Below are 17082 nucleotides of genomic sequence, written 5' to 3'. Positions count from 1 at the left end.
TTAAAGTTGATATGTTTGTGGAGGAGTGCTCTAATTTTTAGTGAACATTGCCAACTCGGGTAAACTGCACGTCAACAACATTCGATTTCAGAGCGAGAGATCAGAAATTCAGCAGAAAGAAATACTTTTAGCAATTTTTCTCTTCTCAAACAAATTGTTTGTGCTCGTGTTAACGAAGAAGGATGACTTCAATCACTGAGCAGCCCTGCTACACGCTGGTTAGCTATCCGATAGAAAATGAATCAGTTACAGAAGCCAAGCTTAAGGAAGATCTAGGTATGAAAAGAAATATTTAGCTAGCTAGCTATATCTTTTACAATTGAACAGAAAAAGATAGATAGATAGATAGATGTGCATATTTTACATGGCTAGCCTCACAAATATCGAGGGATATACCCTGTCTATTATTTCCAGGAGGGGCCATGGCGTAGATGGAGAGTCCTAGAGTATTTAATGCTCATTTTGAGCTACGCAGACCCAATTAGAGCCCGCGCTCTACTAGACAACTCCCGGCAACATCCAACGGCCCACACAGTGTGCCATCTTCCCAATTTCCCTCACATGGCTTGGGTTAACCCGGGGCTATGGTAACATTCACTCGCCCATGTTGAATCGCCGTCAAGAGGAATCGAACCCCGGTCTCCCGCACAGAGTACAAGAGCTATAACCACTAATCTACGGCGCCACTAAAAAAGTCTTGCAGTACCGTATTATTGAAACTTCTATAAAGAAAAACTTTCTGTGTGTTTGTCACTTGCGAACGGACAGTTTAAACTCTTCTTAATATCAGCAGGCCAGGCCACTAGCTAGCTCAAAACGAAAGTAAGGGGCCTTCGGAATTTTTTTTGGGCTTTGTAGTGGGATATTGGCGCTAAGGGGGGAAGGGAGTCTGACATTTGAAAAAAAATCCGCTAAGGATTAGTAAATTTCAAAAATTTGTTTGTGGCCTGAAAATTCTTTGTCGTTCGTGAGCATGGTTGCTCTTGTCATCAATTATGAAAACTTTTATCTACAAAACACGCCCCTGAGCCTTCCAAGATTTATCCGAAAGTGTGTATTTCACAGACGGAAATCCACTAAGAGAAAGGGGGAAGGGGGTCTGAATCTTAGCAGCGATATCCTGCTAACGGTGCCCCAAAAAATTTTTCGAAGGCCCCTAACTTCCTAATCAAGCAATACTTCCTGATTTGGAAGTTTTTTATTTGCCTTATCTGGAAGTAACTTATCCATTGGGAGCCATCGAACAGCCAGTGTGCATTTGATGTTAACATTGTGCAATATATTTTCTCAATAAGTAAGCGATCATCTCCATGATCATTTCAAAATTAATCATTTCAATTCGTATAATTTTTTTCCTATACGAATTTAAAACAATTTGCCAAAAAAATCTTTTAAAATCGTTTCAAAATAGTCATTTTGTTGAAATAAAAATCGTTTCACAATTGTTTCCGATTCGTTTCATAATTGTCTCACAATATCAACATTAGTTTGCTTCAACAGTTTGTTAAATTCGTTTCAGTTCAAATCGTTTCGAAATTGCTTTAAATTTAGCACCATTATTACTATTATGTTTATCACATGCACTGATTTCTAAAGAATTTTTATTATCAAATTATTTAAAACAACTATATACCCCAATCTACGGCGATGTTTTAGCTTCGTATGATCCTGTTTTTATAATTTGTAAATAATCCACGGCAATTTTTTAGCTTCGTACGATCGTGTTTCAATGGTTTTTAAAAGATCCTTATTAACCCATAATCAAGTTGCATTTTAGATTGTAAAAGGTATAAGGGATCAACAGCTTGTAAAGGTATTCTACAAAGTGATAAAATTCAAAATTGCATTAGCAAAATAAAATACACATGATGCATAGTACAAGAGATTTCTGGAACAGGTTCTGAACACTCCAAAAAAGTATGAATACTTTTGCCTCTGTGTAGACATAATGTTGTTCTGCAAGGTTATGAAACTTGCATACATGTAAAGTTACTTTCAAGTAGTATATACTGTATATATATTTAATGTTAAACATTGTTGTATTAGATGGATACCAGTGATGGAAATAGCGTTCTGACACCTGACATGACCAACTGTTTTCAAGAGCATAGGTCAAAAAAAATTAACAAAGCTAATGTCTGATGATTTTTTTCAAAAACTTTGATATTTTTTTAATACTTTTTTCAAATTAATAAAAATAATGTAAAAGAAGTCGAATACAATTACAGCGGAGGAGGGTATTACGACAAGCTTTTTTTAAATTATTAAAATTAAAACTAGCTGTCAAAGGTGAAAAGATAAAAATACTTGCATACTCAAAAAATTTGTTTTTAAAATAATAAAAAAAACTGTTTCTTGCAGAGCCTTTAGGAAAATCTAAATCTAAGTGCAAGATCTTTTTACAGACTATATATTTAAATATCAAGACTGAAGAGGGTGTTACAACAAGCCTGTTCTACCTTTTTTATTATTTTGTATGGATGGTATTGACTAAAAGTGTGTTCAAACATATAATAATCATAAGGAAGAAGGGTGTTACAACAATAATCTGTCTTTTTTTCACTACTATTATAACTATTTTAGCAAGTAACTAATTTTTGTTTTAAATCACATAAAAATTTAAACAAAATTGACATCTAAAATTTTTCCCTATAACCCTTTAATTTTATTTGAAATACTGTATAATATATGAAAATAATGAATAATGAATACATCACACGTTTTAGTTTCATCACCACAAATTACCTTTTACAAAGAATCAACTGCAAGTGGACTAATGACATTTGAGCGCTGATTATTTTTTTTCTGTCAACTCTTTTGTGGCTAATATTGAGCTAGTTATTTGTGTGAAATGTCATTTTCCAAGCGTCTGGAAACACTAAAATGCAATATTTCAGAAGACTCTTATTTCAGAAATTTGTCCAGACAAGTGTAATTTCCTTATTTCCATCACTGGATACTAATCGATTTTGTTTTTCTACTGTGAAATACAAAGCCCGAGGTTTAAAGTACCAAGCTTGCTATCTCACATAGCTTGTATGTGATGAACCTGCAGAGTTCGTTAAACCATATCTTCATAAATGTTTTTAGAACGTGGTGATGTCTCTGTTAAAATATCAGCTCTGAAGAAGGTTATGTATCAACTTCTTAATGGAGAAAAGATGCCATCCATCTTAATGACCATCATTAGATTTGTTCTTCCTTCTCAAGATCATATGATCAAAAAGTTACTGTTAATATTTTGGGAAATTGTTCCAAAAACAGGACAGGATGGAAAGCTGTTGCATGAGATGATTCTTGTGTGTGATGCCTACAGGAAAGATTTGGAACACCCTAATGAATTTATTCGTGGTTCTACACTGAGATTTTTATGCAAACTTAAGGTAACTTAATTTCCATCTCAAAACCACTGCAACAATTAGGGCCATGAGGCCCAATAGAAATTTTCTTGGCAGTCTTCCAGAGGATAGACAATACATGTGTACAGAGGAAGAAACAACTCTTATACTAATTCCTTGTAGCATTGATCCAAAATTTCAAATCATTAAATTAGAATCCATGCTTCAAAGTAAAAAATGGAAATGCTATGCAATGACTGAATTTCCGCTGGTTAGTTTTTGAGAAATGAATACATGAGCTATATATAGGTAACAGAGCAAAATTAATAAAGTTGTTAAACAAATAGATATCTGTTTGCTAAAGTCAACAAGTATTTTTAATTGGGAATTGGCCATCTAACAGACAAATTAAAAGCTAAATAATACCCTAGAAAAGGAGCTCTTTTTTCAGGTCTTCACATAGTTGAATCTTCCCAACCAGTCATCGTTTTCACTTGAGAAATAGTAAAGACAGTTATCAGGCAAATCAAGCTTGCAGCAGTAATAATATGCTAATTCACATATGCAAATTAACATTTTCTTATGTCTGCAAAAGCTTTCACAAATTATTGAAATTACAAAATTGCAAAATGTGAAGTCAGAGAACGATTTAAGAAGACTTTGCAACCCTTCATTGTGTCTTAAATTTAATCAGTTTGTTTTTATTAAATGTTGTTTAAAAATATATGATATTTATTTTTCATTCAGTAGCATTTTTGTGTTGTTTTATTCACCTTCTGATGATTTTATGAGAAAGTCAGGTTAAGGCTTTGTGTTCTTTATTTTGAGGGTTTATAAAAACATACTATAATAATTTAATCTTTATATGATTTGCTTGAGAATTAAACTTAAAAAATAACTAATATAAAAATAAGTAAATCATAAAAAATTCTTGACAATATCGGAAATAATTTAGTGTGGTAAATACAAAGCATTAAATATCCTTATTAGCCGCCATCCAACTTTCCATAATTTAATTTACATTTATATTCTAGTTGTCCCACCAGTAGTTACAAAATTTAATTAATGCTTCATCTAAGACTTGTTCATATACATAACTCATCTTTAAGCAAATGAACTTGATTTGAAAAATTATCAAGTCACTTTAGTTTTATACAATTGTGAGTAAGCAACCTTTAAATTAAAAAAATGAAAACAAGAATAACTAAAACTTGATTAACTATACCTTCTTCCATGCATCACTTAATGAACAAGATTTTAATATTACAATGAGTAGTATATGTAGTTCATATTAACTGTAATGTTACACAATATTTAGAATTTGATTATGTATTTATGCATTATATTCAAAACTGTGATTTTTTTTTTGTATTTTCCCTTTTCTATGCAACATTAGATCTAGATATTAGCCAAAAAACAAGCAACATAAAATGTGACAAAATTTCTATGTTGCTTATAAAAAAATTGTGTAATGGGTTAAAATTTCCATCCATGAATTGGGCTGGAACTTGCACTCTGGATTTTACCCAGGAAAACAGGCTTGTTTTGCTAATATTTTTACCTCAAATTTAAGATCTGCACACAAAAAATTGTTACCTAAACTCTTATTTGTTGAAACTTCAGATATTGAGAATTTACAAATGCTAAAAGATTATCCAACTTGGGTATAAGTTTTGGCTTGAAAATTTGCATATTTAATATTTTAAAAATAATTTATGTTACTGGATGGATTAAAAAAAAATATTTAGAACCAGACCACACATTTTTGACACAGCTCTGTATTTGTAAATTAATTTTAGATAGCAAAATTAATTTTTACAAGCTCGTGAGCTTGTATTAAAACGCAAATGTGTCCTACAAGAATGGAAATTTTTGCCTCTCTGAGCACCGACACGGGAGTAGTCGTGTGTTCGAATCTCATCTTGGTAACTATTTATACTTTTTTTTTTCTTTTTACTATCTCGCCCGCGAGGACGTGTTTACAGACTGACCTAACGAAAATTGAAATTTCGAGAAATTTTCTATCAATATTATTGCCTATCCGAATAGCAAAATATGTCGTGTCTAACTTCAGCTTTTTATACACTTTTTTGGCGAGGTTGTTTGCGTATATCATACGTCTTGTTTAATTTTTATAACTCAAATTCTACTTCTTTTCCTTCTCAAATCTACACCTAATCCTGTCTTTATTCTTCTGCAGAAATAAACTTATGTTGCATTTTCAGGAAGCAGAGTTGCTTGAGCCATTGATGCCAGCAATAAGAGCATGTTTGGAACATCGTCATTCTTATGTAAGAAGAAATGCTGTATTTGCCATATACACAATTTACAGGTATGCCTTTTTCATATTAAAATATGAACAAAAAAATATATGTTTTTAATGTTTAATGTCTAAACTATCCATATATCGGTTTTACAAAAGCATATATGATCCTATTTTAATCAGTGTTACAAACTCTGCAACAAAAGGGAAAAATTAAAAATTTGTGAAAACATTTTTTAGTATTGACAGGTGATTGATAAGTAGAAAGTTATGGGGGAATTTTCTTTGTTTGTATTAGGGCAACTCATTGATGTGTCATTAAAATAATATGAACTCTTCGTCTATCCAATAAGCTGGATTTTTTTTAGGCCATTCAACTGATATATTGTTTTACTCTGCCATAAATTTCTCATTTTTTTAGGAATTTTGAGTACTTGATCCCAGATGCACCAGAACTTGTCTTTGATTTCCTGGAAAAAGAACAAGATGCTTCATGCAAACGAAATGCATTTATGATGTTGATACATGTTGATCAGGTGAGATTTTAAATATCATTCAAAATTGCTTGGTTAAGCGTTTCGAAGTTTAAACTTGGTCAGTTGAACCCACAGTCCAAATTTTGAGACCAAATATTAATGTAGATTAGCAGCAAACTGTAGACATGATTGGTAATTTTCCTATATATACTTTAGACTTTATACAGTTTTTTAATTTAATCTTAATTCCAAGGATTTTTCTGACAAGGTGAAAATTTCTTAACAAACTGTACTAAATGAATGTGTGTAATTTGAACCTTCATAATGTTAACACCTTTAGACTTTTTTAGAGCATATACTAACCTATTGCTCAGCCTTTTTCTCCACTGAACATTGTGTGAGCATATTCTCTTAGTGTGATTGTGTTCTCCACATAAGTATATTCCAGCCTGATTTCGAATTTTCACTTGCTTGTAAAAAGCTAGATTGACCACACTGATCAAAGTTTATATTTACTTTCTATATTTAGAAGAAATGTTTTGTTCTGCTAAGCATTCGAATTGTAGAGAGTAATGTACTTGTGATTTTAAATAAGAGGGTAGTTACATCAACATTTAGCAACTTTATGATTATACCCTATGATTTACAAGTCCAAATTGCTAAAAGTTTTTGCCTGAAATCTCAGGTTGGAAAAGTTAATTTTGACTAAGAAAACATCATTTTCCAGCTTTTTATGCAATGACTGACATGCTAATGTTAATATATTAGATGTAAATGTTGAAAATTTGTACTTTACATTGTATTATTGTTCATGTTATATTTAGGAAAGGGCATTGGATTATCTTAGTTCTTGCATTGATCAAGTCCACTCGTTTAATGAAATCCTGCAACTTGTGATTGTTGAACTAATTTACAAAGTTTGTATTGCCAATCCACAAGAAAGAGCTCGATTCATCAAGTGCATATACAACTTACTGAATTCGTCATCCAATGCTGTTCGATATGAAGCGGCAGGAACTTTAGTAACATTATCATCAGCACCTACTGCTATAAAGGTTGGCATTGTATTTTGTTGGTAGAATAATGTTGTATCAGAATTGAACTTGGGAATAGTCATAATACAGGGAATTCCATGAATTGCGTGCGAACGCGATTAAATTAAATTATTTTAACAACATTAATTAAATGCCGTGTTTTTTCTTCCCATATTAAATGTGTGTTGAACATTTTATTTTAAAATTCTTAACTGTATAAAAGAACATGCTCTTGCTATATAAAAAATGACCCCTGGTTTTACCATCGTTATGGATAAATGATAACCTACAGAGAAAATATAACCCTGGGGACAAGTTTGGGAGTAAATAGCACTACAAACAAAATGGCAGACAATCGCAGTGAGACAACGTGGTACGAGTTAGCATCTTTTCGTTCACTGTTTAAATTTAATTATATGGTATTTACTTATTATAAATTACTTCCTACAACGAACCAAGGTGTTTATATCTTTAGCACTTTTACACCACTTACGGAACAAGTACGGGAAAATAGTCAAATCTGTTCTTTTACAAATGTCATGCCTTTTTAATAGCATTTATATAGACAAAAAAAATCTTTCCAGCTACAATTTTATTGTAGCTAGGAAGATTTTGTATTTAAAAGTTTATTTCGCTTCAACCAACATGGTTGTTAAATTGTTGTTGTTTTTTAGGCTGCTGCCACCAATTATATTGAGTTGATTTTAAAGGAGAGTGACAACAATGTCAAATTAATTGTGCTTGATAAACTCATCAAGTTGAAAGAAAGTCCAGCCCATGAAAAAGTGTTACAGGTAACTTGTTAGGTTCATTTTACTTCATATTGAAAAATAATTTAATGGTAATGGTACAAAAGTATGATGCTAAATTTACAGTGATATATCCAGTGATACTGTGTGTACACAGATTTAGATTCCTAAAAAACATTGTTGTATTCCACTAGTCAATAAAGCCTATGGAAAAATTCACTTAGGTATAAGGGTAATATAAAAATAGGTTGTTTAGGTTTTTGCTGAAGTCAGCAGCGCATTAACAAAAAAAATTGTTTGTCTGTTTCCTTTAATGTGCAGAGCTTGCAACGCTGATAAGAAAAACGTATATTATCATGTGTTATTAACAAAAGGTTAAGAAGATATAAAGGTTTGAAAATTTTGCTGACATCAGCAAAGTCCCTACCAACGCTACAAAAAATGTTTATTTATTAAGAGAAACAAATGAAAAGTCCTGCCATTTGAATTTTGATACCATTAACAAATATTTCAGTATATGGAATCTGCCTTTTAACAAAAAAAATAATCTGAAAATGCAAAAAAAAGAACGTTTGCAATGAGTAAGTCCCGTTTAACTAAAAAGTTCTTAAAATCTTACACAAAATGTAAAATCGCATGAAATCTGCCCAACAAAAATCCAGAAGAAATATAAAGAAAATGGATAGATACCTAGCTAGATAGCTATGAAGCTTGAAGGTAACATAAGCTAAGACAGATATCCAGTTAATTATAGTTAAACTGGGAAGACGCATATTCTACTCGAATGCCGTCCTGTTAAAAAGTATATATTTGAGCAAATCATACTACTTATTTTCCATCACATAGCTTCTAACGGTTGCAAAACAAATGTAAACAAAACAAAAAAACTCGACAAACTCGTGCATTCGGTAAAAAACGGTGTGGTAAAAAACATTGTCTTTGTAACAGTCACAGACAGATAGATAATGTCTACTGTTTTTAAAAAGAAGAAAAAAGGCATAAGAAACTTATAAATAAACTAAATATTGGACCAATAAGAAGTAGTTTTGCAATACTGTAAAGTGCTAAAATAGCAGGCCTTGTGTTACACAGGATATCTTGCTGTTTCTGCTTTAGCAGAAAACTTGGATAAGTCACTTGTGACCACTAAGTAATTCCTTGTTAGTTTCACTTGAATTGTCAGAAACAACTAAACATTTAAGTTCAAGCTTATAATTTTATTCCAGCTTTTTTGTACACCTGTTGTAATTGTAGGAGCTTGTTATGGACATCTTGCGAGTATTGTCAAGTCCCGACTTGGAAGTGAGAAAAAAGACATTGGATCTTGTCTTGGATTTAGTTACATTAAGAAACATTGAAGAGGTAAAACCAGCTTCAATGTGTATTAAAACATGATGACCTTTTTTTATTTTATTGTGACATTAAACATACTGTGAAACTTCTTTGCAAACAACTATCTGACAGACCGGGTTGTGTATTTAAGGTTGTCATGGTATTGAAAAAGGAGATTACGAAAACGCACACAGAAGGAGAGCAAGATGAGTCTGGAAATTACCGTCAGCTTTTAGTCCGAACACTTCATTCTTGTTGTGTGAAATATCCAGATGTTGCACCAACTGTTGTGCCCATGCTTGCTGAGTTCTTAGGTGACACCAATGAGCAAGCTGCTTTGGATGTACTGTTGTTTATTCGTGAAGCTGTTTTGAAGTTTACTTCGTTGAAAAGTGTCATTCTGGAGAAGTTATTGGAGAACTTTAACTCCATTCGAAATGTAAAAATCCATCGCCATGCTTTGTGGATTTTAGGAGAGCATTGCACAGAAACCAATGACATTTTGACTGTTATTAAAGAGATCAAGGAGGGTTTAGGGGAAATGCCAATTGTTGATGACGAAATGCGCCGTATGGCTGGTAACAAGGACGAAGAGGAAGAAGAAGTTGATGTAAAGAGCAGTAATTCGAGAATGGTTACAGCAGATGGAACATACGCCACCCAAAGTGCACTTGTTTCAAAAACAACCAACAGTGCTAATGAAGAGACAAGACCGGCTCTTCGTACATATTTAATGAAAGGAGACTTCTTCATTGGCAGTGCCATTGGAAGTACATTAACAAAATTAGCCTTACGTTTTATAGAGTTGGATTCCAATAAATCTCACCAAAATAAAATTTGTGCTGAGGCTATGTTGATCATGGCCAGTATTATTCACTATGGTCAATCTGGACTTCCAGAGAAACCAATCACAGAAGATGATGTTGATCGATTAGCCGTTTGCATCAAAGTTTTGGGCGAAAGAAATGGATTTTTGAATCAAATATTTAATGTTGAATGTAGAAACGCTATTACCAGTATGTTGGAAGGAAGCAGGGATGTGACTGAATATGGACAAGGTTTGTACCTTTATCTTTTGCAGCCTTACTAATTTATATCACCGCTTTGCAATTGATGATGTGAACAACGACTTGTTGAGAAAGTAGGTATACAGAAAACATATCTCGTCATAAACAAATTTAAATTAGAAAAACTGTCTTAAAAGTTACTAAAAGAAATAAGACATTATTTGGTCATTTATGACTTTAGGTGTTCCCAAAAACAGCATTAAACAGTAATCTGACAGAAAAGCTACTTAGACATGTTTCACGTCGTCATAGGTGTTTTCTGGCTAAGTGAGTATTTGAACAGAGTATTTTTTCATAACATACCATAGGGATAAGTGGATTTATATCTACTGACTAAACATTTAAGTGGTTATCCAGTATTAATATTCTAATATGATAATATCATAAGTAAAAATCACATTAATAAATGTGGCTGGCATCACATAGGATTTTTTTGTCACTATGGTTTATTAAGCCCTTCGAAATTACTTAGTTATTTCTTGTTTATTTCAGGTGACAATAACAAACAAGTTGTGAAGGCACAGGCTGATGAATCTATTGCTTTCTTGCAACTGTTCACCAAAGCTGACCAATCTGTAGCAGAAAATCAGTTCGAAATATCTTTGTTACAAGCCATTGGAAACCCTATCAATAAAAAAGATGAGGAAAACATCAGCTCAAAACTCAGCAAGGTATTATTGCTATTCCGAGAATATGGGTTGTGGTTGATAAGAACGACTTGTGACTGAAAAGTGTGCTGTAAATGATCAATTTAATGTCTTATACTCAAAGTGTTCCTTGGCAAATAAACACAAATTTTTTGAAATAAAATCTTAATACATAAGGTTCCAAAGCTTATTCAGATCTATTCAGATGAACAACCCTCTGTTAACTAGACACAAAAGAGGCTATTGAATATACACAAGCACTATCCTGTCCTAATAAGTACTCACCCAAAGGTTAAAAATTCAAAGAAATGTCTAAGGAGTGTTTTTCAGATAATAATGCAACAGGTATTGTTATTCTGCGAAACGTTCCTTTCTTTTGATAAAAAAAATTGTGGTTTTTGCAGAAAAAGTTGAAATGATTCCAAATTTCTTCAAGATAGTAACAAAAAGGTTGGGGTGTAGAAAAGAGTTTTATATTTTCTAAAGTTCTTATATTATTGAAATTTATCCCCTTGACAAAACTTGCTAATCTCCTGCGTTTGCTTTGCTTTGCTTTAGCAACAAAAAAAAAATGTTCCAAAATTAGCTGAAAAGAAGATAATGAAATTGTGTTTTAAGAAGGGGATGTTTAAAAGGGGGATGTTAACTCATTTTAAACTATTCCGTACATGTGGCAACTATTACGCTGAAATTCATTTGATAGTTTTGTGTATGTTTTCATCTAATTTGTAAAAAACTGTTTTTAGGTGGCACAACTTACTGGTTTCTCTGATCCTATTTACGCTGAAGCCTACGTGAACGTGAATCAGTATGATATTGTATTAGATGTTTTGATTGTAAATCAAACATCCGATACTTTGCAGAATGTCACTTTGGAACTAGCAACTTTAGGTAAGTGGGGATTGAAGTTTACTAGGAAAAATATGTAGTAAGAGAACTTAGTAATTGACAATGTCAAATGTCTAGCAAAAAGGCACATAAAAGATTTTAGGCTTGCTCTAAAATTTCAGCAATGGTTGAGATTTGGCACGTTTTACCATGCATATTTTTGGGGTGTTAAATTCCTGAATCAAAATAAAAAATGTCTAATTTTACTGAATATCAAAGTGATAGAATATGGTCTGTAATTAGTTTCAGTATAAACTAAATGGCTGAACTGAGTGTGTAATGTACTTCAAACTTTTAAGATATAATTCAAGAAGCATCAAAAATTTAGAAAATAATATTAAGCAATTGAATATAGTTGTGGACATAATTTATACTTTTGTTATCTAGGTGATTTGAAATTGGTTGAAAAACCTTCACCAGTTATGCTGGGTGCTCATGACTTTTCAAATATAAAGGTAAGTACGTAATCAGTAATGCTGGTTTTTTTAATTTCACACTCTTACAGTTCCAGTCCCATAACGGATCGGATAACATGTAAAACTTCAACATTAGTGAGATTTTCGTAAGTTTTGGCAAAGCATTTTCAACAAGCTAAGATCTGGTCTGTGGAATATTTATCTCCTCCATACGGCCCCTTCGTAGTCCTAAAGAAATTTGTGTTGGCTTATTGCGCTAGTGACTTCGATTTACGTAGGGTTATAAGTCAATGGTATTACATACCTTCTGGTGGATTCAAGTTTTTTGTTTTAAAAAATTATAGAAAGTAACCATATCGTTTCCATGCACTTTCAAAACCGATTTGTTGCACAGGTTTTTTTTAAAATATTTTCAGCAATCTAGAGTTGCTGATTTTCGAAATCTCTCCTTAGACGAAACCATGGTTTGCCCTTGCTAACATTGACACTAAATTTAAGCCCCACAAAACAATTTTTCCCTACGGCACTGATTTAAATGCTCAAGAACTTCATTCTTTAACATTTTACAGGCGAGCGTCAAAGTAGCATCAACTGAAAATGGTATTATATTCGGTAACATAGTTTACGATGTGAGCGGCGGATCTGGTGATCGTAATTGCGTCGTACTAAACGATATTCATATTGACATCATGGATTACATCATGCCTGCGTCGTGCACTGATTCTGAATTCAGAACAATGTGGGCAGAATTTGAATGGGAAAATAAGGTAAGATTATATTGCTAATTAATAAACGTCTATTCCCAATGATTGTATATAAATATCTATTCCTAATTATGGTGTAAAACACCCCTTCAGTATGATAGTAAATGAGTTAATACCTGAAGTATTAGTTAGAGCCTGCGCTAAATTTCTTTCAAAATGTTAAATTATGTTCACCTGTGAGTGGATGTTTATTTGCGGACATCCTTTAAATGTAGGGTAGTATTTGGTTGTTACGATATTTCAAGGTGGTGCATTCTAGAAGTATGGTATGGGGTTAACATAAGCTTTGTTTTGTAACACTTAGCTACGTAATTTGTGCACAGCCAATGCAGTAAATCTGGCTCAATTGTTAAAATTTGTTCTGTAAAATTCAATATTTTTCGTGTTTGAAATTGTATCATACCCATATCCAAAATTGTTTAACCTTATTTGTGATTTCACTATAGATATCGGGATTGCGAAAAATGATTTTATATATTCTAAACAATTTTTGAACATGTTTTTATTCCCAAGTCAAGACAGTTTCCATTGACGTGGTACTTGATGTTCATCTTTGAAAAACCCTGAAATATTCTCTCGCTTTTCGTTTTGTTTTGTTTCTGTCTGTTAGACACTCACAAAAACCTCACCATGTCGCTAAAGAAATATTGACTTCATTTAGTAGATTTTATTAGGATGTTTTCAATATGTCTAGACGTAGTTCTTGGATGAAATAAAGGTTAACAGAATATGCTTAAAAATCTAATTATAAAGGAGCTCTTTTGCTATTTGTGAGTTAGCATATTAATAATAAACAATTCTTTTTCTAGGTTTCTGTAAATACCAATATAACTGACACTCGAGAATATTTGGATCATATTATCAAATGTACCAATATGAAATGTTTAACACCGGAAAAGGTAGATACAGTTAACAACTCTGACCTAGCCTCGTTTTTATTCCATTTTATCGAAATCTGTTGCGTACATTATCGGAAAAACAAAAGTCGTCAAAAGTGATCAAAATGACAATACTTTTTGCCGCCCAAATTTCTTTTTTACTGAACCCCGTTTTTTCCCTTTTTTTACCCTTTTTTTTTTAATCTATTATCTATGAGGTCATAACATATGAGACGAGAAGACGTTGAGGACCAAAGCAGAGAAGATATTTAAATGAGACAAAAATTTTTATTGTCTTTCTGATGTTGTTTTTATTGAAAGAAAGAAAGCACTATAAAACTTTTTCAATTTAGAAATTAGTCAGCAAAAAGTGACTAAATTATGTCAACTTATGTTTCAGGCGATCTCTGGGACTTGTGGTTTTATGGCTGCGAACCTATATGCGAAAAGTATATTTGGTGAAGATGCGCTGGCTAATTTGAGTATAGAGAAACCCTTGGAAGGGGGTGCTGATGCCTTAGTTATTGGACATATTCGTATTCGTGCAAAAAGTCAGGTATGACGGGTTTATTTGTTTGTTTGTTTGTTTGAAATTAAACCAAACCTTAATAAATATGCAGCGTTATTTTCCTCTTTAAATTATTCACGATTTTTTTAATTATGTTATGTTTGCTAAATTATTTATTTCATTTTCGATTATTTTATTTTCTTGCACGAAAAATTCTACTTTTGGTCATGGTTTTTTAAACAGCTGCTTGAGAAATGAATGTGGGCGGGGCTGATTAAATTTTATTTTCAGCGAAATGACTGTCTTTGGAAGCCTGATAAAATCAAGGTTCACTCTTTCTTTAACAACCTGACGAGATTTAAAAACTCTTTTTTTCTTGTGATATTAAATATAAATCTTATCAATATTTTCGTGCTAACTTTTCTTTCGAGTTCTGTCTGTGCATAAAACTTGACTTCAAACGATCGGCTTCCTACTGGAGCCTACCCTTCTCCAAAAACAATCTCCTACTAAATTCAATATTTTCAAGCCAAATATCTCACAGTTAAAATAATATATTGATGCACTGCAGGTGAACTGTAAACTTAGTGGATAGGCTAAATTCTCATTACCTGAAACTAGCGTGAAATAAAATAAATAAAAAAATATTGCTCCCTTGAAAAGTACATATGTTTTAATATCGATAATTTTTTTCCATAAGCATGAGGATATTATAATATTATATTTTTTATAATATTTTAATATTATTATAATTTAAATTAAATACAGGTACTAAGTTGTTTTGACCATTGTTTATAGCCTAGTTTTCTGTCTCTTCGGATGAGTGCATGAATTATTTGTTCTATTTCAACGTAGTTATATGTACAATAACTTTTTATTGTTTCAGGGTATGGCTTTAAGTTTGGGTGATAAAATCAATCTATCTCAAAAGAAAACAGTGAAAAACTAAACGATTTGATTCCTGCAATAACCAAAGACTACATACTGGATACCGTGCCAGCTTTACAAATTTTACGGTTTTTTTTGTTTGTTATTTCTGATATATAAATGCTACATAAATTTGTATTTTTTAGCTAATCAATGTTCTTCTGTGTCAATACACATCGGTATTTTGAATTTTGAAATTTTTCCTTTCTTCAGAATATTTTTTCAGACTGACTTTATTTATATTATTTGTTTCTGAAAAAGGGCGGTGTGTTCAGTGGCGTTTATTTGGAACAGGGCGCTTATTTATACGGAGGTGTATCTGACTACAAAGCTTTTTAATGGTCGCGGTTTTCTCGAATTCTAAGGTACTTTTGTGAATTTCAAAGTTCATTCGTCAATATTATTTTCCCGATGGATTCACAGTACTTTTGGCATAAACGATAGGGAAGGTCGCATACAAAAACAGCTTCAATGCATACAAGTATTTTCGTGTTCAACACTATTTGCTATAATTTAAGATTTCTCTCGCTTGGTTTTTTCTCAATGTACTCTTTACTTGGTATTTCTTTCACGTGAAGGTGGATTTTTTTTAATTTTGTGTGAAATAAGATTGTACTTTAAGGTAGCTTAGAATCAAAGATAAAATTATTACTAAAGTGCTTGCTGTTTTGCCATTTTGTAAACTTCACCTACAGAAACAGCAGGTAGAACGGCTGGTATAGCCACACTTGCTACCTAACACACCAAATCATGTGAAATCGCCCGTACATCATCTAATTCTGGTAAAGTCAGGAATTTCATGGATGGTTTTCCTGAGATCTTGTGTTACTTTCAACCATAAACTGTCTCCACTTTTTACTTGGTTAAAATGTAAACAATATCAAATTTAGCAATTTTACAAAATTTATTGTACCGACAGTTCTAGGAAACCCTGGGTTTCTGCTTTTGTATGGAGGTGATATTATTCGTGTAGGAAGGAGGAGGGGCAGTAAATATTTCACATAACTGAATAAGTAAAAAATCAACAGCATCCAAAAAACTAACTTATTCTGGAATTACTAAAAACGCCCATTAGGAACTTTAAAAGAATAAAAACAATGTGAACTAACTTCATCATCCACCAAATATAACAATACGAAAGTTTTTCTCTAGGCCATTTAAACTTTTTATAGTTTCCATAGTAACCCAATTAAAATGGTAACTTGTTAAATGTTTGCCATAATAAGTGTTTGTTTTTTATATTTATTTATGTATGTAAAAATTAAATGCATAAAAGAATGTTCATGTGTTTTCAATCTTTTCAAAAGATTTTTTTTTTTTATATAACGCGGATAGTTAGAATTTTAAGTGAAGAAAGGTGGATTACACAGCAGTTACGAATAAAGATTTCGTTCAATTATACAGGTTATTGGTTCTTAGTTTTATTGCAGTAAGAAATACATTTCATATAAATTTTATTAAGTTCTTTGATTGTTAATACTGTGAGGATCTGAGAATCAATATTGCATAGCATTCTCTCCTCTACATGCTCAAATGTTGCATATTTGTTTGTGTAGTTAAGCTAGCGCGCCACTCGAAATAAATTTAGCTTTAATTCTGTTTTTCGATGGAACTTACATAACCTGTAGTATAAGATATGTCTTGAAAACTATGGCTTTTACGGTGCTTACTTTTGTCATAATTTCGAATGCATCTATGCTAAAGCATTGTTCACACTGATGGTGTTAAGGGGCTTACCAGCGTTAATGTAGGCGCTAAACGCGGTAATGAATGTGTGGTGTAAATGGTCGGTGTT

At 32.2% G+C, this 17082-nt stretch overlaps 1 protein-coding gene across 1 annotated transcript; it reads left to right on the top strand.

The window, feature by feature from the left end:
* Positions 1-58: 58 nt before the first annotated feature.
* On the top strand, positions 59-15476 carry LOC130628941 (coatomer subunit beta-like). The gene is made up of 15 exons (XM_057442007.1): positions 59-276; positions 3091-3383; positions 5564-5670; positions 6023-6137; positions 6902-7132; positions 7786-7905; positions 9115-9222; positions 9344-10250; positions 10752-10930; positions 11653-11797; positions 12182-12249; positions 12780-12977; positions 13784-13873; positions 14253-14408; positions 15247-15476. Exons 1-15 carry the CDS (start codon positions 183-185, stop codon positions 15307-15309), a joined length of 2874 nt encoding a protein of 957 aa, XP_057297990.1. The 5' UTR covers positions 59-182; the 3' UTR covers positions 15310-15476.
* The last annotated feature ends 1606 nt before the right edge of the window (positions 15477-17082 follow it).

This window comes from Hydractinia symbiolongicarpus, chromosome 15 (assembly GCF_029227915.1).
Source record: "Hydractinia symbiolongicarpus strain clone_291-10 chromosome 15, HSymV2.1, whole genome shotgun sequence".
NCBI classification, from domain to species: domain Eukaryota; kingdom Metazoa; phylum Cnidaria; class Hydrozoa; order Anthoathecata; family Hydractiniidae; genus Hydractinia; species Hydractinia symbiolongicarpus.
The sequence above is the reverse complement of the archived record's forward strand: the minus strand, read 5'-3'. Positions and strand labels throughout refer to the sequence as shown.